Raw genomic sequence first — 27,696 nt, 5'->3', positions numbered from 1 at the left:
GGCCATGGCTTATGTACTCAAAACCCCAGAATGCTGCATACTGTTTTTGTTGCAAACTCTTCCAGTCCAGTGTTCCAGCCACATTGGGTTCTACAGGAACAAAGGACTTTCAAAGTTTTGGCCCAAGCGAGAGGGAATGTGGGGTCGCCATTTGAGCGCCCTGCCTCAGATGCCAAAATGTTATGGGCCGGTCCTGGGGAAGGGGGTTTGTTCATCGCACCTCAGGCACTGGCTGCCTTGAAATCAGCACCAGCGTGCCACGTGACGATTCGGTGACGTCACACGACAGGAACGGGCAAGCTGCTACGTGAAGACGTCGCTCACGCGCCGGCCGGGATGAGCCCAGGGCGCAGGGGGATGACGTTTTCGCTCTCTGCGTCTGCGGAAGTGACGCCCGAAGCGGTGGCGGTGGGTGGATCTCGGAGCGGTGGGAGTTGGGTAGCGTCTCTTTTTCCCCAGTCCCGGCTCCGGCTCGGCCTCCCCGCTCCGCCATGTCCGCGCCCGGCAGCGGCGGCGACTTCGGGAACCCGCTGCGCAAGTTCAAGCTGGTGTTCCTGGGCGAGCAGAGCGGTGAGCGGGGCGGGGCCGGGCCATGGCTGGGGGGGCGGGGGGTCGCTCTGTGACTGGGGTGGGGCCGCCGGGGGCGGGGTGGAGAGAGAGGTCGCCGTGCCTGTGCGGGGGTAAACTCGGGGGCGGGGCGGGAGGGATTTGGGGGCAGGGTGGAGTCCGGGCGGGGGCGGGGGGACACCCGGAGCTGGGGGCTGAGGCCTGAGGCGGGGCAGACCCGGGAGTGGGGGTGCGGTGTGGCCAAGTGGAAGACTCAGTGGCTGCATCGGGGCCCGGGGTGTGGCCCCGTGGGTTTCCGCAGGAGCTGCAATCATCCCCCTCCGTGATTTCTAGCCTCTCGGGGGTGGGGAGAGGGCGCTGCTGTCATCGTCCTGGTGCTCTTCGCACAAGGCCAGACACAGATCTGAGCCCTACTCACCATTCCTGGGAATGGCTGGCTGTGTCCCCAGCATTGGTGACCTGGGCTGGTGTGTGGGGTGTCCAGCCAGGCTCTCAGCTCTCCAGTCCTTAGCCAGGGATAAGACCTTATCTGCACCACGGAAATCCGCTGTTTTGATGATGACACACTCCTGTCAGCACACTTATAACACGCCTGGTGACCAAGCACAAGTGCCCCAGCTAGATCATCATATGCCTCCCCAAATCCTTTGCTCCAGACACAGTTCGGTCTGTGCCATTTTGGTGACAATGTGGATGGAAGTGTTTGGAGTTATAGTATGAATGTTGCAAATAGTTCTTCTCATACTCTTCTGCAGTGCACTGGTTGTGATCTTCCTAAATCCACAGTGTCTGTCAGCTGTGTCAAGAACTGGGAGTGGACACCCAGAGAGTAGTGCAACTGAAATGGCTTTAGAAATGGCCTAGTGTGGCTGGGGGACAAAACTGCATTGGTTCAAAATATGATTCAGTGTAGGCACACTGAAATTTTTATATTAATGGTGGTTCACTCCCACCAGTTTAGTTGTTCAGTGAAGCCCACTGTGTTTGTTTTTGGCATTATCCAGCTTTGCAAAATTCTGCTCACTCACTTTTGAGCAGGTGAGTTTGAAAAAAGCTCACTTTTTTATCACAGGATAAGCAAGCAGACTTTTATGTCTTGGCTGGCTAACGTTCATAACATGTGCGAGGTTGCAATAATATATGCACATATAGAACATTGAGATTATTATTGAGGTTCTTAGTGGGAAGTCGGTCTCTCCACAGGCTGAAAGCTACTGGGTTTAGCGCAGGGGGTTCTCAAACTTTTGTACTGGTGACCCGCCTCCATTGCCCCCTTTCACACAGCAAGCCTCTGAGTGCAACCCCCCTTATAAATTAAAAACACTTTTTAATATATTTAACACCATTATAAATGCTGGAAGCAAAGTGGGGTTTGGGGTAGAGGCTGACAGCTTGCAACCCCCACATAATAACCTTGTGACCTCCTGAGGCGCCACAACCCCCAGTTTGAGAACCCCCGGTTTAGTGTAATGCCAAATTTCTGGGAGCTGTCTGTGGAGGGTGTTCGTGAGTAGGGTAAAGAGATTTCAGGAATTCCACTCTCTGCACTTGTGGAAGAATTGCATGATCTTAATGCATTTCCACTAGACCGCTTGGGGGAGCACCATGGCCAGGTGCAAACAGTCAGAAAGGGCTTTTCTTGTTGTTCTGCTGAAAGCTCACATTTATGAAGAAGGATGGTCCAGTGGTTAGGGTACTAGCCTGAGGCTCAGGAGACCATGATTCAAGTTCCTGCCCCACCACAGACTTCCTGCATGATCTTTGGGAAGACATTGAGTGTCTCTACCTCGTTCTCATGTGAAATGAGAATAATAGTATTTCCCTACCTCACAGAAGGGTTGCAACTCAAGGATAAATATTTAAAGATTGTGGCCCCGCCTCCCTAATTTCCCACAATGGTGAACACTGAAATAGATAAAAATAGAAAAAATGTTTAAAAATAAACATGGATATTGTCAGTCAATATTTAAAAAAAATTGAATTCTGTCTAGTGTAATTATGATCCAAGTGCTATAATGTTGCTGTTTCAGATCTTTGTGGCCAGAAATTACCATTTCATAAGTGTTGTTAAACTGTAACTAACCCTGGTTTGGTAGCTATGTACACCAAAATATGGTTAAAGCACTTATGGTGACTTCTGTCCAGCTTTGTGGAACACAATTGCAAAACATGATTATCCCCAAATGTGTTTAAGCAGCTGTTTTTCAGCATAAACGAGGGCTGAAAGGACAGTGTTAAGAAGCTGTATGAGGGAGCATGGTCCACCTTGGGAAGGCAGTAGAGGGGGGGTCACTGCAGTGTGCGGCGTTGGGGTGGTAAAGGAGTACATGAGAAAATCTAAGATCCCATAAGGCACATTTCACAGTGATGGTCTGCGGAGTGCTTGGTTGTCCATGGAGAGCCGATTAGTGCTGGCTCTTTCTCCATTCCGCTACTAAACAGTGCTTAAGGAAAGCTAAAAATATATTGTTTTCCTAATGTTACTATCTATGTTGGCAATGGTTGTAGTTTCCACAGATAAGTTAAGCAGTTCTGAATGGATAGGAAGGGATCCATATTAAAACGTGGACCCTGTTATGAAACCACTTGATAGCTCCTGTCAAAAAATTATGCCCTTTTCCTATGAAGGGAAAGAGAGGGTGCTCAGAAGCATTGGTGCAACTGAGAAAAGTAGATACAAGTGAAGAAACATAGGGTCTGATTTCATACCTGTTACAAGAAGGTGTAATTCCTATAGATATCTCTAGGTCAAACTCCCTAGTGATGTAAATGGGATACAAGTTGCATATTGGTATTAAATAGCCAAAAAATAGCATAAGTGGTATAGTAGTGTAACTTTTATAGCCCACTCTCATCCCCTCCGTTGCAGTTCTGCTTAACCTCTCTCTCTCTCTCTCTCTCTCTCACTTCTGACTCTTCCCCTCACAACAGAGGCATACTTTATCTAGTTCCTCCCATCTTAAAAAAAAATCTTGACCCCAATTGCCTCTACAGCTACCACCCCTTCTTCCTTCTGTCTCTAAGCTCTTTGTAAACAGAGCAGTCAGTCGCTGTCTAGAGTTACTTTCTAATCTGGTGTTCTTCACCTTACAGTCTACTGAAACTGCTGTTGTGAAAGTCTTTAATTATTTATTCGTAGCCAAAGTTCTGAACCAGTACTCCAGCCTCATCCTCCTTGACCTATCAGCCACCTTTGACATCATAGACCATGCTATTCTTGAAATTTGTCCTCCCTTAACTTCAGTGACTGTTTTCTCCTGGTTCTCCTCCTACCTCTCATTGCTCCTTCAGCATGTTCTTCAAAGGATATCCCCCTTTCAGCTAGTTGTGGGGGGTTCCACTGGACTCTGTTCTTGCTCCTCTTTTCCATCTCTTGATTGTCTCCTCTGCAAACACATTCAGTTGCCATTTCTATGCCTACAACTTGGAAATCATCTTCTTCTTCAGACCTGTCTCCAAACTAAAATCTCAGCCTCTCTCTTACTTCTCATTGTAGTTGTCTAGTCATAAGCTCAAGCTTAACATAGCTAAAACAGAACTCTGGATCTTCTCTCCCCGGTACCTCATTTTTCAATCGCTGTGGACAACACTACTGTTCTGTGTCTCTTGCAGGCCCATCACCTGTGCATCATCTTTGATTCAGGCCTGTAGCTTCTACTGATTGTTTCTGCTCAGCGTCTCTGAGATACAGCCTCTCCTATCCATCCACACAGCTAAGACTCTCATCAAGGCTCTCGTCTTGATTACTGCAATATATTTTTTGCTGGCCTTCACAATTGCAATCATTTACTTCCCTCCCTGGTTCTATAGACCACAGAGCCTTAGCTGAGCTCAGAATTTACCCCACCTCTTTCTGTCAAGGGTACATGTTTCTTATTGATGGTAAATCCCAGTAAGAGCTCTTAGTTTGCTCAGTGTTTTTCTTCCATCTTCTTAGATCAACCGTGCCACTGGATACCATAAAGATGACCTTCCTGGCAGAGCTTAGCTTGTTTGCCTTCTGTTATCCTACCATTCTGCCACTGAAGCCATTGAGATTTCACAACATTTATTTTTGGTTCTTCTGTGACTTTCTGCAGTTCCCTATTAGATCTTCTCCACACAAACTTGCCCCACTCATATCCGTTCAAAATATTACTGCAAAGTTCACTTTACTAGCCCATTGTTTTGACCATATCGTCTCTCTCTTTGCATCCCTTTACTGGCTCCCACTTCTCTGTTGCATCACACATGAGCGATTTGTCTTCATTTTCAAGGCCCTTCACGGCCTGTCCCAACCCTCCCTATCATCTCTCATTCACTATTGAGATGTCAGCTCCTGCCTCTGATCAGCCTATGATACCAGTCTCCATTGCCCACTTGTTAAATTTTCAAACAAGCAGCTTCTTGCTTTCTCATGTGCTACCCGTCGTACTTGTGAGGAGCTCCCATAAACATCAACAAAGCTACCTCATTATCTACTTTCAAATCCCTTCTTAAAAAATTCCTCTTGTGTGATACCTTCAAAAAATGATTGGTCTGCTTGTGTGCTGAAGCCACTGCCTATCATGCTACCCAATACTGTCACACTGTTTCTTTGTACTCCACACTACCTCTGTCTGTATCCATTTGTCTTAGTTAGTCCCTGCCCCAAACAGTTTACAATCTATCTCATTGTTCTGTTTGTGCGGAGCCTAATACAATGGTGTCCTGGTCTAGGACTGGGGCTCTTAGGTATTACAATACAAATAATTTATACAGATTTGGCATTGTTTTGGGTGAGCAAAATGAATAATTTTTAAATCCCATCCACACTTCAGCTACAACGAAGTTGAGCACCAGGTTACAGTATACTTAGTAATTAACTAGTACAACCTTGAAAATATCATGTGGCTTGGTTAGATCTATTCTGCACTATATTTTAACCACGTTGTGAGTGGGTTCTTTGTCTAAATATTTTGTAGTATAGACAGTTTCTTACAGACCAAAGAAGGTTGTCGCAAGAAGAGCAACAAACGCTGAGTTTGGAAACTTTATCATTTGAATTAACTGTGCTTTGTGGGAAGCATTCTTACTCCTTTTCTGCAACTTGAAAGTAACTTTTTTCTCTCCTCCTGCAGTCGGGAAGACATCTCTGATCACCAGGTTTATGTATGACAGTTTTGACAATACTTATCAGGTGAGTGGGAGCCCAGTAAATGCTTTCTTTTATCAAAGTACATCAAATTCCTTCATTGTTTGGGAAGAACTGACCTTTCAAGAACTGTGATAGAAGCTACATAAACCTGGGATTACATCCCTGACTATCTTGGCTAATAGATATTGATGGACCTATCCTCCATGAACCCAGTTATACTTTTGGTCTTCACAACATCCTTTGGCAATGAGATCCTTAGGTTGACTGTGCATTGTGTGAAGAAGTACTTCCTTATGTTTCTTTTTAAACCTGCTGTCTATTAATTTCATTGGGTGACTCCTGGTTCTTGTGTTATGTGAAGCTAGATGCATGACATTTCACATAGGTGGGCGCTGACATCTCAGTGCCATGTGGAGATAGGTAAGATGTGAAATCTGTGTAACTCTCCCTCCTTACAGAGGCTACACAGTTCCCTGCCTACACTGAGTTTCCCAGCAAGTCAGACTGCCTAGACAAGTCAGCATGAGCATTTTGCTTTCTTCTCAGAGGCTATAAACAGCATAATTGCTCACAGTTATGAGTTCTCACACAGCCCTTTCTAAGCAAGCACACTTATTCTTAAGGTGAAAGCATTACAGAGGAAACATATTAAACAATAAAAAAACCTACACACACCAATAAGCTTCACCAGAGAGAATTCAACTCCCGCAAAGGCTCTGGCAGGTGATCAGTTCTTCAAACCCCACCAAGGGTTTTTTCTGTGGTTCATAACAACTGTTAGCTCAGAACAAGCACTCTCATGAATTTGTAGTTTAGGACTTTGATCTTCAGATTCCAGGAATAGGTAATCTGCAGATAATTGGTTTCTCCTCAGGGCATAGCTTCAATAGGTTGGATCAGGAGGTGGGAATTTGCATTCACTTCCTCCCTAGCATTTCCTAGGAAACCCACTTAAGAAGGAACTTTTGGGACAAAATTATCTGGTACTTTGTTTAAAATAGTCCTTTGATGCTCAGAACACTTCCCGGGTTTACATCACATCTCCTCCCTAAAGAAGTTATGCAATCCTACAATAAGAGATAAGGTTTTCATGTATAATACAAATGGATTCCAAAGCTTCTTAAACTTAATTCAATAAGGTCTTGCAAAGATACTGCAGAAAATTGCCCTATCTGTCACTGTTTAAGACACTCTCTCATGGACGGATTGAGGCGATAAATGCACATGAACAACCTTAACTGGAAGATTTTTGAGACTAATAAATATAATGCTGTACAAACCAGTATAAGGGGATAAATTGCAGGTTACTGAGACCTTTTTCTTCTTTTCAGGCAACCATTGGAATTGATTTCCTCTCAAAGACAATGTATCTAGAAGACCGCACGGTGAGTGAGGATGCTGTAATTAACCTGGCAAATGCAGTCACAAGAGCCTCAGTTGCCCACGCACACAGTGTTTCTGCCTGGTTCTTCATGCAATGGCCATTCCTCCAAACCCCACAGCAGCCTTCCCAGGGGCAGTGTTTAACAGGAATTGCCAGACTTGGTCAGGCTAGTAATCTGTCTTGTATGGAATCCTGTTGTACTGGCTCAAACCACTGGTCCTGTTTCTGATACTTGCGATACTTGGTGCTTCAGTGGAAGGTCAAAAAAGCACTATGCAAAATGTGTCAAGTTCACAAATCCATATGCTTGAAGAAAAGGGCTGTCTTTGTGTTGTACTCGTTGCAGCTATATCACAGGCATAACATGCACATTCTCAAAAGTGGCTGCAATGCTGCCTTTGGGACTGTGAGTATGAATGATTCTAAGTAGACCAGAGGTGATTCTGCTCTGTTAAGTTACTGAAGATTTCTGAGGATAACAAGGTCAATTCTCACAGGGCAGGTGGCTAGATAAGTCAGTAACATAATTCTAACCTACAACATTCAGATAACAAACATATATATCTGAATAAAGTCAGTGAAGGAAGGAAAATGTTCACTGAAGCAATACAGTTAAGTGTGTCAGCTACATGAGGCCCCTTAGATTCCTCTCTTATTCCTTTTGGTATTCCTATTCCTTTCCTATTAAATCTCAAATGAGTACTCATCACTGGCTGAGCAGGTGAAACTGGCCTTCCTTTGGAGACAGTCGCTGCTCCTGAGGGATGTGATGGTAACCCTTCTGGGTGGGTGGCACTGGGCATGCTGCCTCTGCACCTGATCTTCAAATCAGAGCAACATCCCTCTCTCTGGTTCACTGTGGCAGAGAATGAATTTCCTAACTGCCTTCCTCTCGCATTATCTCCACGGTTAGCTTTCTGAGTCATGTAGGGGTCCACCGGAGGCCATAAAGCCTGTTGAATGCAGGCAAAGATGGTGAAATGGGAGATGAAACAGGAGCAAAAATACCTGCTCTCTGGATGTCTGCATGTCTTTTCTCACAGGGCCTTGTAAAATCTAGCACCAGCCGTGTCTGAGATAAGGCTCTGGCTGCCATGCTTGGATGGAAGCATGACAGGGCCTTGGTTGCACACTGGCCTAATTAACATTTTGGTGCGTTTGATGTATCCTCCCCTCAGAGCTATCCTTGTTCCAGATGCTCAAACTCTAAATCCATCCTGTGTTGCCTGTACCGTGAACACAAGAAACAACTGTCTCTAGCCCCCAGTGCATGTACTTTTCATTCTCAAAATCAGCCCTAAGTAAATTGCCAAAGAAAAACACACACGGGCTTTGACTGTGGGAGATAGAACACAAACATGCTACTTACAACTCATTGCTTGTTGGGGGGTGGATGAGACGCACCAAATTAAATGGAGTGCTAAGGAATCTCATTTACCTTAATGAGTACCCATAACTGTCAGAGCTCCATGTCATAGCTACAACCTCAGCCTGGGAGGATGGATGGAACTTTGTCCTTCACCTCCCAGTATTGCTCACTAACAGGCTGAATTTTCAAGTACAAGTTCAAAGCTTTGGGGCTTCATTCTTCTTCATACTATGAATCTTTAACTTTTGTGTGATCCTGGAATGGAAGAGAGGAATAGGCTGCTGAGGTGTGGAGAGATTTGACCTGGAACTGAAGCTCTGCTTGCCCTCAGCCATCAGAGTGTCTGGGTGCAACTCCCAAGTCAGTGTGATTGGTAGGTTTTTGTAGATTTCTTTAGGGCTTGTGAAAACTGGTCCCCCCTGGCATAACCTTCATCAAGAGGTAAGGAAGAGCTTAGTTTATGGCAGCAATGTCAACTGTTAGATTTCACACCATCCCAAGATAATTTACTGAGTGAGCACAGAGGGCTTGCAGGTAGTCCTGCTTTTTAGGCTCCCATGTAATGACTTCCAGTGTCTCCTGTTGTATGTATTCCCTCTTTCCACTGTGGGATCCTCTGTTCTGAGCATGAGTGACGGTAGGTCAGTTTGGAGGGTGTTTGATAACACTATATCAGGAGAGCAAACATCCCAGTTGAAGGTGGCTGGGCCTCAGGCATTATCCTACCTTTTGTGCTTTACACCTTATAATGAGATTAAACAAAGACCCTCTTGGCTTCATAATGAGCTAATCTACAAGAGGCTCCAGGATGATTTAGTCCTTATGTATTAGGTGTGACTGCATACAGCCATATGTAGGTAGCAAGCATTGTGGATAGCCCTGTCCTGTCTGACTGCCAGGATGCAGTGATATAGGTACACGGTCATAATCCATCTCTGGTGGATGTTAGAAGTGATTTTATGAGGGATGTTTTGGTTTTCCACCAAAATAGGGTCTCTCTCACAGGTCAGCAGGTTGGTGTGGAGGTGGAGGCTAAGTGATGGTTCTGCCATGTTGTTTGCGGCCATTGCATGGAAGGGATGGAGAGGTACCTTCATCACTCTTCATTCTCCTGCACTGCATTTTTGTTCCATTTTAACTTTTCTTTGAATGTTTTTGTGTTATTTTTTGCCTTGCAAAATAGTTTTCTTTTTATTTCACTTGGGTTTTGGTTTTATTTTGTTTCCATTTTTCCTGCTCTTCCCCTTCCTCTCCCCCCACATTTTTCCATTTCCCAGATCAGGCTGCAGCTGTGGGACACAGCCGGCCAGGAGAGGTTCCGCAGCCTCATTCCCAGCTACATCCGTGACTCTGCTGCAGCTGTCGTTGTCTTTGACATTACAAGTAGGTACTGAGCCTGAGCTCCTGCAGGGGCCTAGCTGTTAACAGGTGCCCTCTAAGTGGAGGAGACAGCTCTGTTTCTGGAAGGGGCTCCTTTCCATATGGGGTGGGCTAGGCTTGCAGCTAGAGGCCTGCAGGTGTTCTTTGGATGGATCTGCTGCCTCTGAATGAGGTAGCTGAAGTCTCTTCTTTCCCACTTCCAAATGTAATTCTGTCAAGGCTGCTTAGGGAATTGGGAAATCATTGATTTCTGTTTACTCAAATCTCGAACCTTAAAGATGACCTACAAAGGGTGAGTATGTGTGTGAATTGGATTTATGCCTTTTTATATCCCTTTGTGTTATTAAAAAAGGCCTTAAGAGTTTTTCGGATGCTTTTATCTACTTGTTTTAACACTAGAACTTTAGGTTTTCTCTGGACAAGTAGAGCACTAGAAGGAATTTGACAAAGATACCAAAGAAGTGAAACCTGAGTTGGGGGAGTAACTTTTTTTTTATTTTCAAACTGTGTGAAACTGCATAACACCAACTTAAAAAACTGCACAATGCATGTCTGGGTTGTCCAAAGATCCCTCTGACAAAAAGGGAAAGGCAAGACTTACTATTCCTGGCATTTCTAAAGAATAAACAACTTTGAAGGGAAAACACCCATCCATCAAACTTTCTCCAAATTAAAATGGTCTTGTCTATATGGGAGGTGTAAGCTAAGGGGTGAATTTAAATTGATAGTTGTACTGGTATAACCCCTGGGGTAGACACTTATTCCATTATTAAGAGTTCCTTTTCTTGGTTTAGTTTATCACTTGGGAAATCAAAAAGTAATTTATATCTGAAGAAGTGCCCACATGGAGGGTTATACCAGTATAGCTATATGGTATAGACCAGACCTAAGTAAAATAAAAAACACTGCCCCAACAGTTTTTCCTTTGCAGGTTCCCTTAAATCTACAGCTTAGGATACAATATTCTAAATCCGAAGGATTTATGGGTGGGGACTACCTTTACTTTTGTCTTGCACTGTGCTGAGTACATAAATGTTTAACAAGTAAGATCACTTTTCTGTTTGAATTTTCACCAGTGATTTGTGGTGGGGACAAGCAGTTGAGGTCTCTGTAATTTCTAAGCTTAGTCCACTTTGGGAATGATGGTCTGAGACTTCCTTTGGGGAAGGACCTCTGGGGTGGCAGAACATATACATGTAATGTGCCATAGGGCACCATGCAGGAATTTGAGGTTGAAAATGAGGACAAGTCTGCCTTCTGCACATAGACATGGACGTGCTCGGATATACATTGGGAACACCTCTAGCTGAGGTTGGAGTTTGAGAGAAAGGATGCGCACTCTGCCAGTCTGTGATGACATCTCTCCCTCCCTGCTCCTTCCAGGGTTGGATATTGCAAGGGGCATAACATGCCATTCAGCCTGTTCTACAGCAGGCTATGGGAGGCTTGCAGTTCTGTTTGGACTTGGAGTAAAAGATTGTCCTTACACAGCCCCGGCCACAAATGAAATGGTGAGAGTTGGGGATAGGAAGGATGTTACGATTGTTTCCCTTATTCTCCTTACACACACTAAAAAAAAAAAAAAATGTACATATATGCAGTCTGTCTCCACAGCAACTTCAGCTTCTCCAAACAGGCTTCAATAAGTCAAAACAGTCTAGCAGATCAGCAAAGCTGTGGCACCCCATACAACATACTTGGGTGCCTGCTGAGACAAGCTGGCAGAGCAGGATCAATCCAGAATGAGTGCTTGAACCTCTCAGTAACCCCTTCTAGATACATGGCTCCACTCATGTTCCCATGTAAGTGAGGCACTACTGGGTTTGGGGCTCTTGTGCAATCAAGCAGGTCCATTTCCTCCATAACAGTGTGGCGCTCCTTCTGAAGTCTGTTACCTTGTACTGTAAGGAGACCAGCCAACTTGTGCATACCAAAGGCTACGAGAGAAATATCTGGATGAGGACCTCTCCTCCTTCCAGAGTAGGGAAGGGGTTTCTCTCTCTACAGCACAACCCTTGTACAGCACTGCTTAGGGTTTTGTGGTGGTACTACTCCCCAGAGACTGGCTGAGCATCAGTTTTTTGACTTCTGGGAGCCACTGGAGGCTAATAAGGTATTGCAGTTAAAAATTGTTTTTCTTTGTCTCCTCTTCCCCGACCCTCCCCACCCCACCACACACACCCCTTATCCCATCACCTCAGGGTTGAGTTGCTTCTGAAACCGTCTCAAAAACCTTTGTGTGTGTCAGACCATGGCTCAGTGTTGGTGAATTTTTATGCTTGTTCAAACACAAACTGCTTGTTAGTTCAGTGGTTCCCCGTGTTGTTCAAGCAACAGTATTCCTTTACTAGAATGAGATCTTGACTGTACCATCCAATGCCCACCAACTTTGATTCAGTGGTTTATCCTATGGGTATGCTTATGATCACGAGACTGGAGTTTGGAGCAGCTTAAACTCCATCTTGTTTAGAGCCTGCCTGGGTGAATTGGAGGTGGGCAGCAGCAGTGATGTGCAGACCACCATGGAGGTGCATCATGAAGCTAAGGAATGGGCCTAGGGTACAAGTCAAACCTGAATCTTGAGGGCTCATTTACAGTGTAGCCTAGTGGCTGGGATTCACTGTCCTTCCTGGATTTCCTCTGGCACTGGGGGATGCTAGCACAGAGCAATACCCTTTATAGGAGAGGGGAGGGCACCAAAGACGTGAACACTTAAATTTAGACCCCATCTCTCTTGAAGCCATAGGGCAATGGAGTGGATTCTAATGCTAGTACCATGGGGGTTTGGAGAGGTGTGGTCTGCCAAAGCATCTCCAAGAACAAGTCTCTTCCTAAACAGAATTTGGCAGTCTGCCCTTCCTTCCTTCCTTCATAAAAACTGCCACGTTCATCTTGTAGCTAGTGTTGGGCACTTGCAAGCAACTAACATCATCTTTCAGGCATGAAAGGGCTATTGTTCCAAACTGCTGAGTAATGAGCATTTGTGAGCACATCGAGCCTGCTCAGATACTCCTACTGGGTCCTTTCTGGGGCTTCCTCCAGCTCACACTAAACATGTTGGATCACTGGAAATGTCAGTAGCAGGCTTTTCTCACCCCATCAGACTGTTCAGCTGAGCAGCGCGGCTAACAGGATTACAGTTGGTAACATTTTGGGGAGGGGGAATTTGAGGTGAAACTACTTGATATATTTTATTAAGCATCTGTTCACTCACCGTTGTGGTATCTAGGAACCTTTTTTGAGCCCTGACACTTCATGTAGGTAGGACACACCTTCAAGCAGGCATAATCACTCACTTCTTTCTGACCTCCCAAGAACCTCCGGTGGATGTGAGGGTGGAGTGAGTGGGGGAAGGAGAAATAACATTTTTAAATTGTGGTGTTTCCTGTAGTCCCTTTAATGCTTAGATAGTCTGACTGAGCTAATATGGCTGCTGTGCTAGAGACCAAACTGCCCTCTTCTTACCAAGTAACTAGTGCATGTTTCTGCTTTTCATGTTTTCCTGCAAGGGAGCACTGAATGCAGTTTGTGAGCTGGGGCTTGCTGCGTGTGCTTTTTTTCTTCCTGAGACCTCTTGACCTAAGCTTACGTGAAAATCCCCATTACCCTCTTTTGGATGCTTGATGCTGAGGAGAATGTAGATGCTATTTCACTATGTTGTCTCCTGAAGAAGTTGTCCCATGTCTTTGCATTGAGTATAAATCTGAGAATTGCACAAGGGGCACAGATCTGAGATTCTAGCTCTCTAGACTAGGTGTGTTGGGGAGGCAGCGCATGCTCCTCCCTTGGAGGGAATGGCCAACATGGTAGGTTACTTACTGGCCACCTTTCACAATGTTAAATAGTGTTGGAGGATGCCAGTGGTGTCCTTTTTGGTTGGAATGGCAATAGCCTCAAGGTAGAGCTCATTGGTATGGGGAGCGGGAGGGTGTGAACTTCATGGGACTCCCAGGCACACAGAAGGGGTAATTAAAGTAGGCCTTCTTACAGCCTGAAATAGAACAGCTGGGTTCACTGCTCTTTCCGTGTTCAGGGGGCTGGTCAGCAAGGCAGGTGTCCAGTTCCCAGACTGAGACCTGTAAACAGTTAGTTCTGGCAAATAGCCTTTTCTCTAAAGGACAGTTTCCTCCTTTCTTCTTTCTCTCTCTGCTCTCTCTGCTCTCCCTGGCCTGGTACCAGCAGGTTCGGCTACAGCTTTGGGACACAGCAGGCCAGGAGCGGTTCCGCAGCCTCATTCCCAGCTACATCCGCGACTCCACCATTGCTGTGGTAGTCTATGACATTACAAGTGAGTGGTGCTTTGATGTCTCGTGTTTGAAATGCTACGCTTGAGAGAGGGGCTAGTAAGTGTACAGTCATGAGTTATTACAGAAAGATAACATGAGAAACGTAACTGTCTCTTCCCTTCTGGGTTGGACAAGAAGCAATCTAAGGATGTCATCTATGCAGTGCTGGGGGAATTGGCAAAGCATAGGGGTAAAGACACAGGTAGTTTTGGAAGTGTTTCATTACCCCCCTGTTTGAAAGAGCCTCTAGTTAATGTGCTCAATCCTCCCCTCTTCACACAGATCTGAACTCGTTCCAGCAAACCTCCAAGTGGATTGATGATGTGCGAACAGAGAGAGGAAGTGATGTCATCATCATGTTGGTGGGGAATAAAACTGACCTGGCAGACAAGAGGTAATGGGGGGGAATTGGTGACCTTGCCAGTTTGATAGCAAGTGGCTGGTATACCTTTTAAGGGGACCACTAACTGTTCTTAAGCCCAGACTACAATGGCCCTTTGGGGCTTAAGTAGCCCGTGATGAGTGAGATTCCCACTGTCCTTGCTGTTTGTTCCATAACATATGTAATAGAATGCCCAAGGTGCTTAGTCTTGTTAGACGGTACAAATAATCATGGTTAGAACAAAGTCAACTGAAAACGCTTCCCAGCCTACCAAAACCAAGCACCTGCTCCACACTGTTTGGTACAAAACATGCTGTTAATAGGAAGATAAGACTGAAAAAGTAACTTCGCAAAAGTCAGGAAATTCTGGTCCCCACAGCAACATTAAGTGGGTCTTTGTGCATGGCAAATGTAAGAGGCCGTGTCAAGTCGTCGTTGGTATCAGATGTAGGTGTGTGGAAAACAGATTTTACAAAATCTGAGATCAACAGAGAGGCTTCCTACAAAACAGAATTCCCTGCAGTAGCACAGCAGTGCAGTGTTTGGAACCAGCAAATGAAACAAACTCACAATTAACAGAAGTGAATCTGGCCACTCTCAACTGTCCAAAATGAGACAGGTAAAAAGTGAGCTTGACTCTTCAAACTCAGTCAGGTTTACTAATATAAAACGCTACTCGTATGTTAAAGAAAGCAGTTCAGTTTTTGAAAAATATTTTAAACGTGACGGTGTCACTTCAACACGTGTAGCAGGGTAGTTAGCCTCTGGTCCCCTAGGATGCTTGCATTCTTTAATCTCTTAACTTCAGATTCTTATCCTTAATGTTGAATTCAAGCTTATGGCATTAAGTGAAATTTACTTTCTATGAAGGACAAAGTGCACTGAGATTCAAATGTCACATAACTACCCTTGTGATGGAACAATAGAAATATGGTAGATACAAATAGCGGCTGTGCCTTTCTTTCATGATGGATAACCTCTTAAGCATGTTTGCTCATGTATATCAAGTGCTAGGCACCTCGGCACATTGTTAGTGAGGGAAAAATTAGACTGCGCAGTATTTTTTTATTATTATTTATTGGTGTACAGTAAAAATCTAAGTTGCTGAACTGGGGTAAACACTTGGAACTCTCACAGCCAAATGCAGTCTTGCCAAACTAAAGCCATTCACTCCAGGCTGCACACAAGATACTTCTGTTTTCTGGGTGAGGCTCAAGCCGTAAGAGGAATTTAAACAGAAATGCTCTGTCAAATATAATTCTTTCACTGGTATGGTAGCCATGCTAGAAAAATTGTAAACATTCAGCCAAACCCTTTCAGTTGGCTATTTAATTTCCTCTGCTTTGATGTAAGGCTCAACAAGATGTCTGACTGTACAACTCTGTTAAAGGGGTATTTGTAATACTTTAGAACTTTTAAATCTGCTTTTTATTTTACCATTTCCATGAAGTATAAAAATCATTTTAGAGTTTAGCGCTTGCATTCTCTGCTTCCCCCATTGTGTTGGTGTTACACAGTGCTCATGTGACATGATACTCAACCTTGCAAGTGCATATTGCTGCCATGAGTCTCATTTTCTCCTTGGCCCTTGTCTACCCTTACCACTTCCCCTTCACTATCGAGAACATGCCTTGCTGCTGTGTTCAGCTTTCTAGCCCCACTGGGAAGAGCATATACAGTTTTGTTAAACCATCTAGCAGTGAGTTAATCATAGAGGCTAGGCTCCTACTCACTATGCCACCTTAGTACTTGGGCTACTGACAGATGCTCTGTGTCAACTGAACTAAGCCATTGTCATGTTTACTTCATGCCAGCAACTCTAATTCATTCCCCTGTTGCTCTCCTATAGTTCTGTTTTCAAAGCTCCTTTCTACCAAGGTTACTCTACAGAGTCCCAGCTTCAGTGGATGCCACCATAAATGATGCCTTACTACCATACGTTCCAGGAACATTGAAAACTCTTCCCACCCAGGAACAACTTAAACTAGGTTGTAATTAACACACACCAAATGCTCTGGACTGAGAAATCTGCCTGACAAGGATTCCAGGCTGCCTCACTTTGGATCAGCCAGGGAAAGTGACTAGATAAAACATGAGAACCATGCTTTATCCACAATAATGCTATGACCTGAGCAATTAGTACTTTATGTCCTTCCTCGGTTCCCAGAATAACATCAGTCATCTGGTTCTTAGATTTTGGGCTTTCTAATTTTTAATAAGCTTGTGAAATCTGCCACTCTTGTCATTTTCCAGTGCTGGAAAAAGACACAATAGGAACCTTATCAGTCATCCTCCCCAGGATGACAGATGGGACAGACATGTAGGGCACCCTGTGTATGCCAGCTCATCATTTGTACCAGCCTTAACAAAAAAGCCAGAGACTTTGCCATGCTTGCAGTATACCTGTGGTTGGAGTGCATGTGGCATTAGATATTCCCACCCCGTGGGGTAATCTCAGTGGTATCAGATGCTTTGCTTATGAGCAAGCTAATGTGATCTAACACCTGAAACTCTGGTCAAAGCAAGAACCTGCCTTGTCGTGTCTAGAGTTTTAGGTGTTCAGATCATGTTGGTTAATTAAAATACTGCACCTCTAATCCTAAACTAAACAAAGCCCCAGTGTCAGTCTGAGCCTGGCCATGACTTCTGTGTCTTGATAAAGTCCTCAGGAAACTGTTAGCCCTTTGGGAAGAACCAGGTACTGTCCTCTAAGCTGTAGTGTCAAACATGTTTGAAGAGTTGAGCTATTTATTTAATTTGTCATTTTATTTTGTGTAGCCTGTATGTTTTCTTTCCATGCTAATGTTTCAGTTGCTGGTTAGTTCCTTTGTAGTTTTCTTTTAATTTCTACTACCATTTCTGTCTAGTTTTCTTTTGTTTTGGTTTCTTTTCTGTGATTTGTTCTCGTTGCTGTAGACAGGTTTCTATAGAGGAGGGCGAGAGAAAGGCCCAAGAACTGAATGTGATGTATATTGAAACCAGTGCTAAAGCAGGATATAATATGAAACAGGTATGTACAGGGCATTGGTCAGGGATGCTCTTGCAGGTGCTTTGCTTCCAAGCAGCAGCTCAGTACTTGCTGTTGAATTTCACCTCCTGCTGGAGCCTGCTGGAGCCTTCCTATCACCTTACGGAGTTTCCTTCTGTTGACTTGGGGGACTTGCTTTTTGCATGGCTGCACACTGATTCTGTTGCATTAGGTACAGCTGAAGAGGTTCCTTCCTTCCCCCACAAGAAGGCTATGAATGAGACTTAAGTGTGTTGTTACATGAAACTCAGCCGGTGCAGACTCATCCTTATTGGTTATTATAATCTACATATTCCCTCAGCTGCTCATTTGGGTTGGTCCCTTCTTAGCTGGAGCATAAGAAGGTAAAGGGAGGGAGGGGCGTAAAGGCTCAGAAGCCCTACGGTCTCCCTTCTTGGACGATGCTCTACTATTAAAACCCTTTACTGAAGAGTGTTTCAGTCACAGAAGTCTGTAACTCATGCCTTCTCTCTCCTGTCTGTTCTTCCTTCTCTTGCTCTTTCTTTCCTGTTTGCATCTGTCTGTCCAGGCAAATCACTACGGAAGAAGGTGAGCAGAGAGCCAAAGAGCTGAATGTGATGTTTATTGAGACAAGTGCGAAGACTGGATACAATGTGAAACAGGTAGAGCAGCACTGTGCCCTCAGGATGCAAATTCTGCACTTTTTCCACTTCACTGTGATTAGGGAGATGAGCTGCTTTATGGGTTTTGTGCTGCATCAAATCTTCACTTCCCACTTTACCCTCTGCGTCCATATTCCCAGCCTCTGAAATTCTTCCCTTTAGGCAATCAGTGTGTCCTTTAAATAGAAGAGGCTCCCTCTCTTGCCAAGCCAAGGGTGGCTCATTCAGGTAGAATGCTAAGGGATCCTGTCAGCAGCTGATGTACCCTGTTCCCAGACCTGTGACACCAACAATACTTGTTGCATATACTGATATGCTAAAGTATGTCAGAGCTTTGGAACCAAATCACCTGTGTTCTCTTCAAATTACAGCTAAATTAGTGTCTTGTGGAATTTCCTTTCCCAGGTGGTGGTTTCTGCTGGGACAGAATTAAACCTTGTTCCACATTTACTTTGAAGTACACCCAACATCATTGCTGTCAGGACATTCTTCATCTCTGATTTGCGCTAGTCACAACATGCTGCAGGGCAACAGGTTTGGCAGGAAACCTCACACTTGGGTTTGGGGACTTCTCAAACTAACTTCATTTTACTCTTTAACTAGATTACTCTGCATTAGTGTAAAATTCTGGGCCTAATCTACTTGATAGCATTGCTTTATTTGCCTAGCAGAATTTGTAATGCATGAATTTCTGTCATTCTCTAGTGCTGCAAGGTAAGTCCAGCTTTGTGTGTCCTGGGCACAATTACCATGCTGCACCTGAGGCACTGTTCATGATTTGTCTAAGGTAGGGAAGGAAGAACATGGATAGATAGAAAAGAGTCTGTCCCTAAAGGCTAATGTGCAGCACTCTCAAGTCAACCCCTCTACTCCTAGCTCACTGCCTCAGAGCTTGGATTTCTTTTAACTTAAAGGGTAGACTTTTAAACACCATGTCAAACACCGTGTCCCTAGAATCCTGAGCTCATTCTGGAACAAACTAGATCAGTTTAGTGGTGGATAGCACTGTCCAGTAACAAAATCAATAATAGCTATGCACAGAAGTAGTGGGGTTGGAATGGTAAATTGCTGCCTCTGACTTGCTTCCCTGTTGAGTGGAGGATGGAATTATTAGCCAGCTGGCTCTTAACATCGTGGCATTTTGTGGAACAATGGTCTGGTACATTTAAAGAAATAAAAAAGCTGAAGCAAAATCCTGCACCAGAGGTGTGCTTTGTAGATATTCAGTAGCTTACTGAACTTGATAAAATGTTTGGACTGGGGTTGAATAAAGTCCTTAGAGATATTCCTGTGAGGACTATGTTAATTACTGCAGTGCTGGCTAAAATGTGTATATAACTCTTAGCAAAACCTTGGCTTTCCAACAGCAGCTGTCGAGAGAGAATTGGGTTTTTAATCATTTACTTTCTTTGACAAGTTCTGCGTTCACCTGTTGCTTTGGTTGCTGCCTTTCAGCTTTTCCGCCGTGTGGCTGCTGCCTTACCTGGGATGGACAGCACACCCGAGAAGAGCAAAGAAGACAGTATCCTTGTCTGCTGTGCAGTCACTTTCTTATTTCAAGAGTTAGCAAGGTTTCCTTGTTGCCAGGTCTGGCTGCTGTCCTTGACAGATTGAGGGCAGTCATGGACCTTGATTCAGTTGCATCACTGTAAAGCATAAGTAGCCTTTATATTGTAATGCTCACCTGCATGTGTAAACTGAGGGTCTGCAGCCAAATGTCTTGGCCACTTGCACCACTGGGGCCAGTATTGAGCTTTTGCTGTTTAGGCTTGGTGTGAAATGTGTTTTTGATTTGTAATGATTCAGTATGATCTAATCTTTTCTGATTCTGTATTCTGCATGCCTTGGGCCATACAGACCTACTTCTGACTGGCTTGTCCCCTTCAAAGTGCTGAGTGAGGGCAGTTCCCCCACTGTTGCGCATCATGTCTGCTTTTCAGTGTACATGCTCTGTTAATGCATCTTCCCTTCTCCGGAAGGGTGACTGAGAGGCTATTCAGAATTACAGGAGAAAGAACTGCCAAGTGGGGCTTAGCTAGAACCCATCAAACTGAGCTCCTAAATGACTGTCTCAGACTGAAGGGCAGGAACATAGCCTCTGCCAAAGCAACAGTCCATAGAAATACATTACTTGCCCATGTATCCAGTTAATGCTCTAACAGCAACTGGTGACTCCATATGTGCACACACTGGTAATATAGCATGGGGTGGAGACAGTCAGTTGTTCTTGAGAAGCATGCTTTGTGGGGCTAGTGGTTTGCCATGGGCTATTTATGGAGAAAGACCAGTTCAGATTTATAGTGAAAATGCCCCAAATCGCAGGTCACATTAGTTTAAAGCTACAGGTAGTTGCTAATATGTTGTAGTCAAAGTGCTGGCTTCTATCAAGCAGAGTAGGTGCTATACTGGTCAGTGCATGCTGGTTCAACTGTTATCACAGCAACCTTGGTTGTCAGATGCTAAATCTATAGCTGTCACTTCAGTACTTCTTCCTAGCCTCAACCTTCACAAAGGCAGCAGCTCTCTACCAATGCCTTCAGCCAGCTGTTGGTTCTGGAGATGTCTGCTTCAACAAACAAACCTCATAGTTCCTGGCATTGATGCCTATGTACCAAGCCACCTAGGTGGCTGTACTTGTTACCCGGTTCTTAACTGTGGAAACCCCAATTTTACTCCTGGGTTAGGTAAGGTCTGTACTTTGTCCTGTGTGCTCTACTGGAATTAAGTTGTATTGTGATGCTTTGCCCATGACGCTGGCCAGGTGGCTTCCTTAACTTGTCTTCTACAGTGATTGACATCAAGCTAGAGAAACCTCCTGAGCAGCCAGTAACGGAGAGCGGCTGTTCCTGCTAAAGTGCCCATTGTATAGCAACCACTTTCCCTGATTGGCCAGTCTCACTGAAGACCATCACTTCTCATTGGCTAGGCAAATCTACTTTTTGTGAACTGAAGAAACAACTAATCAATCTACTAAGTGAGCGAGCTCCCTGTTAGCTGGTGGGGAACAGCCCTGGCTGCCCCTCCTATTGCATGGTATGAGCCCTGAGTGCAGTATGAATGTTATGTCCTCTTTTAGTTGTTGCACTTTGGCACCATGGTGCCCTTTACTCCATCCCACACCTTGGGCCTATCTGCACAGGTGTATTTTCCTGTGAATGCAACAAAAAACCTGCCACGTAAGGGAAATAAAGCTGGGGGGTTGTTTCTCCACCTCCCTAATTGCCTTGCATCTTAACCAGTTTTCCTTCCACTCCAGTAATGTTTTCTCTCCCACACCCCACTTCCTTTTATTTTTTCCCCTTCAGCGGCTTCTCCTTTAAAACTAGTCACAATTTGATTTGGCCTTGTCTGTTTTGAGAGTTGGGGGTGATCTGTTCTCCATGTCTGGCTTCCTTGAGAGGGTGCATAGTACAGGCCTCCCAGTCCTTCCCTCCTGTGGTTAGTCTGAGCCAATTCCTGAGTCTTCTCTTTTGAGGTTTGGGAGAAGGAGCTTCCCAGCCCTCCTCACTTCCCACATCAGTGTGAGAGCTGAGCCCTGGACATTCTACTCCCAATCTGCTCTAGCACAAGCCACTGATCTTCTTTGCTCCCTTTGTCCTGTGGTGGGTAAAATTCCCCAGGATCACTGGCTTCAGCTGGATTCTTTGCCCTGGGGAATGTCGTCAGTTGCAGGGGAGGAGGGTAGACAGACTTGCTGGAGCATTCAGTTGCTGTGGGGGATCCTGCCTGACTTCATCTGTTGATGACCTGGGCTCTATCTGTAGGCTGCAGATGAAATCTAGAATTTATCCCTAGGATGTCAGTATTAGGACTGGGCATCCCGGGTCCCATTCTGGTTCTCTTCACCTGCAGACATACTGGGAATCTCCTTTTTCTTGTGGAACATGCACAGTCTACTGTCTGCTAGCCAGACATAAGATACAAGCTACACAGTTACTAGTTATACAGAAATGGGGCTTGCACTGCAGAAGTGGCTCAGTCCAGTGCCAGCAGCTTCAACCGATATGGTGGAAGGGCAGCTGAGCATCTCCTATTCCACTAGATTGAATCTGGGTGACAGCAGTTTTACTCTTTTAACTATCTAGTGTGTTGCCTATGAAAAAGAACATGGCTACCCTCAACCTTGCAGCTGCCTTTGCCGGAGAACCTCCCCAGCCCTGTATGTGGGGAAGATGCTAGGTCACAACATTCCCAACATTGGGACAAGCAGTAGGATGGCTTTGTTCCCACCTTCATAGGACGGAAGATGGGATTAAATAAAGGGAAATGTTGCTTTTTGTGGCTGCTTCTGTTCCATTAGCTTGGGTTGAGGGAACGTCTCCTAGTGACTCTTATGATAGTTTTAAAGGGGATTTTTTTTAAAAGTAATTTTTGCCTCTGTGCCCACCCACAACCCTGCTGTGATCAGACTTGTCCATTGGCTGAGAGGAAAGTACAAGGAAGAGATGGAGAAGTCCTGGTAGACCATCCATGGTCTGTGTAGTGGTGTCAGGGTACATCCTAAAGAAAGGGTAGAGACAGTGCAGTAGAACAGGGGCTTAGGCGGTTTGCGTCAGCATAAATTTTATTTCCTCTGGTATAATGCCTGGTTGGTCACCACTTCAGCTATGTACTCTTTGTGTGAACCTTGTGATCCTATCCAGGAAGAGGAATGAACTGTCACGTCACTCTTACCTGGATGAACTAACTTGAACCCTGATAGCTGGGAGCACCCAACTCATGATGCCAGGGCTGGCTTTTCTGGTTGTGTTTACTTAATGGCCCTGGAGCACCCTGCTACTGGTTAAGGTAGATACATTTGGTATGTGGTCAGCATTGTCCCTTCCTCTCCATGTGAGTTGACCTGCAGGGAGAAGCTGGGATGTTTTGTTCTTTGTTTCTCCTTCCTATTCTGGAGTGTTCCCCTTTTCCTACCTAAAGCTCTCAATGGCCTAGTCTGAGTTGTTTAGAACCCACCCCCAGGGTGAAGCCCTGGCCCATACTATGTATATACTCCCTGTTGTGTGGGAATTGCTGATGTTCTGTCAGTGTCTGTGTCTGCAGTAGAACAGGTTCCGCTCTCCCCTCCTTACAGGCAGACATACCCTGCCACTGTGTTGTATTGTTCTCTCCAGTCACTGGACTTTCTTTTTTTGGGGGTGGGGTGGGGTGTAGGAGGGGGAGAATAAGTAAGCGGGAGGGAAAACCTAGTGAAATAAAATAGTTCACTTTCCACTGCCTTCCCTATGAATGTGCATAATAGTGAGTGTGTGTCTCTGGCCCTGCTGTCTCCTAGCTGTTAGCCAAGTAAGTGTGACTATTAATATGAATAGCGACTGTCTGACCACAGCCGTCTATCACACTAAATAAAGTTATTTCACCAACACCTTTTCTATGTTTGTTTTGGGGAGAGGACTGCTGCTGCCACCATTTACTTTACTCAGAGCCCCTGCTCATCAAAGGCCAACACCAATTTATCTGTGGAGGAAACAGGTAACAGGCTGTCCCATCTAAATGCAGTCTTCAGCTATAGATGTTCTGTGACGCTGAAGGGTTGTCTGGGAAATGTCTTCTGGATTCTTTATACATCTCAGAAAGAACCTACCACTTTGGCCTTTGGGATATTTTAGTCATTGTTTCTACCTAGAAGTTCTACAGGCAGTAGTGCACTTAAGTCCTATACCTGCTCATTCTGATAAGACCCATACATACAAAAAGTAAATGACCCAGTTTCATCGAATCATAGACTATCAGGGTTGGAAGTGACCTCAGGAGGTCATCTAGTCCAACCCCCTGCTCAAAGCAGGACCAATCCTCAGTTTTTGCCCCGGATCCCAAAATGGTCCCCTCAAGGATTGAGCTCACAACCCTGGGTTTAGCAGGCCCATGCTCAAACCACTGAGCTATCCCTCCCCTCTCTTTCATGTGAACTATGAAAGAAGGCCTAGTAGTTATACAGTTTTAAAGCACTCTACAAACCAGTTGCAAACAAAGTATTGTGTACTTTACAGATAGGGAAGCCAAGGCTCTAAGAGAAAACTACAGTGCCCTCAGATGATGATGAGTTAGTTATAGGCTTGGGATCCCGGAGTCCTGACTCCTCCCAGCCCCAGTACCCATTGTCTCCTGTTTTAACCAGTATGTACCACTTTTTTGGGAAGAAAATTCGTATGTGCCAGTTGCCAAAGGACAAGGGAAGGAGAGGCAGAAATGTTTGCTCATTTCCAAGCAACCCCTGACAATCAGAGTAGGGGGGTGCTAGCAATAAGTAATAGGTGCTGCTGCTGACACTAAGAAGTCTGCTGATCTAGTCTAGCTAAGACCTGTCAGTTGTCTTCCATCATGCTGTGAAGTTAGATAAGTCAATGAAGAGTGAAAACACAAACGAGGAACTTTTTAAAGTACTTATCAGAGCCCATGTAAACAGCTAGCTCCCTATGGGGTCTATTGTGTGCTTGCAATGAGTGAAACTCAAATGAAGAATTCAGAGGAACAGCCGTGTTAGTCTGTATTCGCAAAAAGAAAAGGAGTACTTGTGGCACCTTAGAGACTAACCAATTTATTTGAGCATGAGCTTTCGTGAGCCACAGCTCACGAAAGCTCATGCTCAAATAAATTGGTTAGTCTCTAAGGTGCCACAAGTACTCCTTTTCTTTTTTCAAATGAAGAAGGGATTTGTGCAGTAGGAAGTTGGGATTGCTGCAAGGTTGCATACTGTAGAAACATGGTACTGTCATTGATATTTCCACTCGTGGCTGAGGGATATTGCTCCCCTTGGGAAGTTACAGTTGAACAAATTTAACATTTGGAGATGCTCCTTTAGTCTGTTTTTGAAGACTTGAAGATGAGCGAGTGAGGGGGAGCATTGGAGAATTCATTTCAGTATCACCCAACCAGTGAGGAAAGCATCCCTCTGAACAGCAAAACCCAGACTTTGTGTGGCAGACATCCTTTTCAGCCATGGGTTGGGTCCTACAGTGAACTGCCAGCTCTGGAGTTGCCTGTCATTACATTATCATCATGAACATAAGAAACTGGGCTTTTCTGTTGGGCATGGAATAGTCCGCATTATATACAACCTGGATACATCGCTAAGTTTGTAAATCCACTTCCTGGAAAGGATGTTGATGACACTTCAGGAGCCTGTGTGAGATGAGTAGGTGGGCTTACCATTATAGATGGGGCAGGTAGCCGCATCTATTAATAAGGTTGCCTAACACTTCCCATTGTAAGACCCTGTTTTCAGTTGTTTATAACTTTGCCAAACTGAAATTTTCCATGTTGCATGTCTGTCAGGCAGAATTATATCAGCCAAAATAATTCAGCTGTTTCCAAGAATTAGGGTAAGGGAAAAATATGCTTTGCCCTGTTAAAAACATTTTGGTGACTCCTGCTTTACAAAGCTCTAGTGCTCCATGCTGTGCAGTAGGGACTGAAAATTTGTCAGAAGCGTGGCCGGTGTGTCACTAATGTGCCTTTTGCTGTCAACATGAAAATCCATCCAAATTTGATCAAATTATAAGCCTTTGAAACATTGCAGTTTGCACATGCTTGGTACAGACTTAGATTTTTAGCAGTTAAGACTCCAACTGCACTAGGCATGCTCCAACCTGAGGTTCAGTGAGATTTTCCCTGCAATTGCAGTTCTGGGTTGATGCAGACCTGGCTGGGTCCAGACACTCTTACTGAGAGCAAGGAGCCTCTCTCTCTCATTGACCTCCTCTGCTGGGCTCAGGTGGCAGAGAGGAGGAAATTAACTGATTCAAGTATAGAGGGGACAAGAGCCAGAACTGGGGGTGACTAGGACTAGCTGAGCAAGGAGAAGTGGGATGAGGAGTTTGGAGGACTTGCTGGGCAAGAACACTGGGACTGAAATGAGACGTCTGAGGAGCAGAGACAGATACAAGGAGTCAGGGATGGAGTGTGCTGATGTAGGCCTTCCTCCTTCACCTCCAGTACCAGTAGCAGCTCTTTTGTCTCCAGCAAGACCTCTCTGAGCTGCCAGTCTTTTATCAGGACCTGGAAGCTAGTTTCAGCAACCAGGTCCAGAGTGGCTGTCGAGTGGGAAGATCTCCTTATAGAACCCCTGCTACACAACCCCCATTTCTTCATGCAGGTGGTGGAGTCCCCCTCGGTGCACTGGAGGTTTGGTCCTGGCTGGCGCCACCAGAATTGGCGACCTCCTGGGCAATAGTTGGAGGGTCCAGGTGGACCTTGTGGTGCTCAGCCAGTGCATGGGCTGCCCATCCTGCATTTCCCCCATTGGGTTCTCCAGGAGTGAAGCCATCCTTGCCTCCTGTTTCTCTCACTTTTCTCAAGCAGGTCCTCTCTGCTCACCCCTGGCCCTCCAGAACTCACTGGACCCCTGTCCACTAGATTGCATTATGGTGCACAGATAGAAGGGGGCTGAATTAAGGTTACACAAGCATTTCCTAACTTTTGAGTGCTGGACTAATGTTCTTTTAATATTTTTGTGAGTAACTTCTTAGACTTTTAAAAAAGCAAACTCAAAAAGAAAAAATTATCATGTGGCATCATATTAACACCCACATGGATCATCAGCAGGTTTGGAACCTTTAGGTCCACCACACAGACCTGTGACATTTGAATTGACAGAACTGATAGCAGTAGTAGGCTGTCATCCTCTGTGGACTAGCGCTAGAAGGGAATGGGACACTTTGTCAGTGGGTTTCACAGATATTTGCTATGCCAGCCTACCTGCACTACCACAGAGTCTTTGCAGGGGCTGAAGGTGGAAGGCGTGGACCTGGCTACAGTTACATACCAGGCCCTGCCTGCCCTCCCCCAGAGGGAGGCTCAGGACACCTGCAGAGAACCAGTGCAACCCTGGCCAGAAAACTCCAGGATCTTCTGCTGGAGGGTGGCCAGGGTCCCCGGGGGTTGGCTCAGGGTGTTGAACTGGTGCCAGAGCATGGACTGGACTAGCTGGTTGATCACCAGCATCAGTTCCAGCACCTGAAGGGAAAGACACTGGAGCAGCCCTGTCCACCTCTACAACCCATCAGACATCCTGGCCTCTAGGTCAATCCAATTCTCCAGCAGGGAGGGACCAATGGCAGAAAAGTGATACCAAGAGAGCGCAGTAGACCCGACAGCTGGCACAGTATGGGTGGGAAGGAGCCTACCTGCTACCTGTCTCTATCAGACCAGCGCTTGACTCAGTTGACCCGGGCAGAGGAGGCTGCCAAATAAATGGCTTGGCAAGCCTCAACCCGTGCTAGGTCTCCTGAGTCCTGGCCAACAAGAAGTACATTATTGGCATATGCCAATAGGCCCACCTGCAAATCCAGCTCCTGAAACACCAACCCAGTCATCCTCTTGCAGGGGAGATGGAGGAATGGTTCAATAGCACTAGTACAGAGCTGGCCAGACGGTGGGCAATGGAGGCAAGTAGGGCCAAGACGTCGTGGGAGGCAAGAAACAAACAGTGAAGCAAAGGGCCTGGGTACAAAACAAACAGCAAAGCTTGAAGCCTGGGCAACCTAGGGAAGGCAAGCAGGGAAACAAACAGATGGGGGTCCTGGGCAAGGCAGGGGAGGCAAGTAACAAACGGAAAGGGGA

At 45.4% G+C, this 27,696-nt stretch overlaps 1 protein-coding gene across 12 annotated transcripts; it reads left to right on the top strand.

The window, feature by feature from the left end:
* Positions 1 to 342: 342 nt before the first annotated feature.
* LOC125642375 (ras-related protein Rab-6A) lies at positions 343 to 23,500 on the top strand. 12 transcript variants are annotated; one of them, XR_007358378.2, is made up of 8 exons: positions 363 to 570; positions 5,667 to 5,725; positions 7,015 to 7,068; positions 9,714 to 9,819; positions 14,385 to 14,496; positions 17,401 to 17,494; positions 18,042 to 18,135; positions 19,591 to 19,662. XR_007358378.2 is itself a non-coding variant. In XM_048863621.2 (8 exons), exons 1-8 carry the CDS (start codon positions 492 to 494, stop codon positions 20,986 to 20,988), a joined length of 636 nt encoding a protein of 211 aa, XP_048719578.1. In that variant the 5' UTR covers positions 365 to 491; the 3' UTR covers positions 20,989 to 23,500. The 12 variants fall into 12 exon arrangements, 8 of the variants coding, with proteins under 8 accessions (XP_048719571.1, XP_048719570.1, XP_048719572.1 ...); XM_048863621.2 differs by lacking the exon at positions 18,042 to 18,135 and adding an exon at positions 20,924 to 23,500 and having other exon boundaries at positions 365 to 570; positions 19,591 to 19,657; XR_007358377.2 differs by lacking the exon at positions 9,714 to 9,819 and adding an exon at positions 13,999 to 14,104 and having other exon boundaries at positions 369 to 570.
* The last annotated feature ends 4,196 nt before the right edge of the window (positions 23,501 to 27,696 follow it).

The sequence above is a fragment of the Caretta caretta genome, chromosome 9 (genome assembly GCF_965140235.1).
Source record: "Caretta caretta isolate rCarCar2 chromosome 9, rCarCar1.hap1, whole genome shotgun sequence".
Lineage (NCBI taxonomy): Eukaryota > Metazoa > Chordata > Testudines > Cheloniidae > Caretta > Caretta caretta.
The sequence above is the reverse complement of the archived record's forward strand: the minus strand, read 5'-3'. Positions and strand labels throughout refer to the sequence as shown.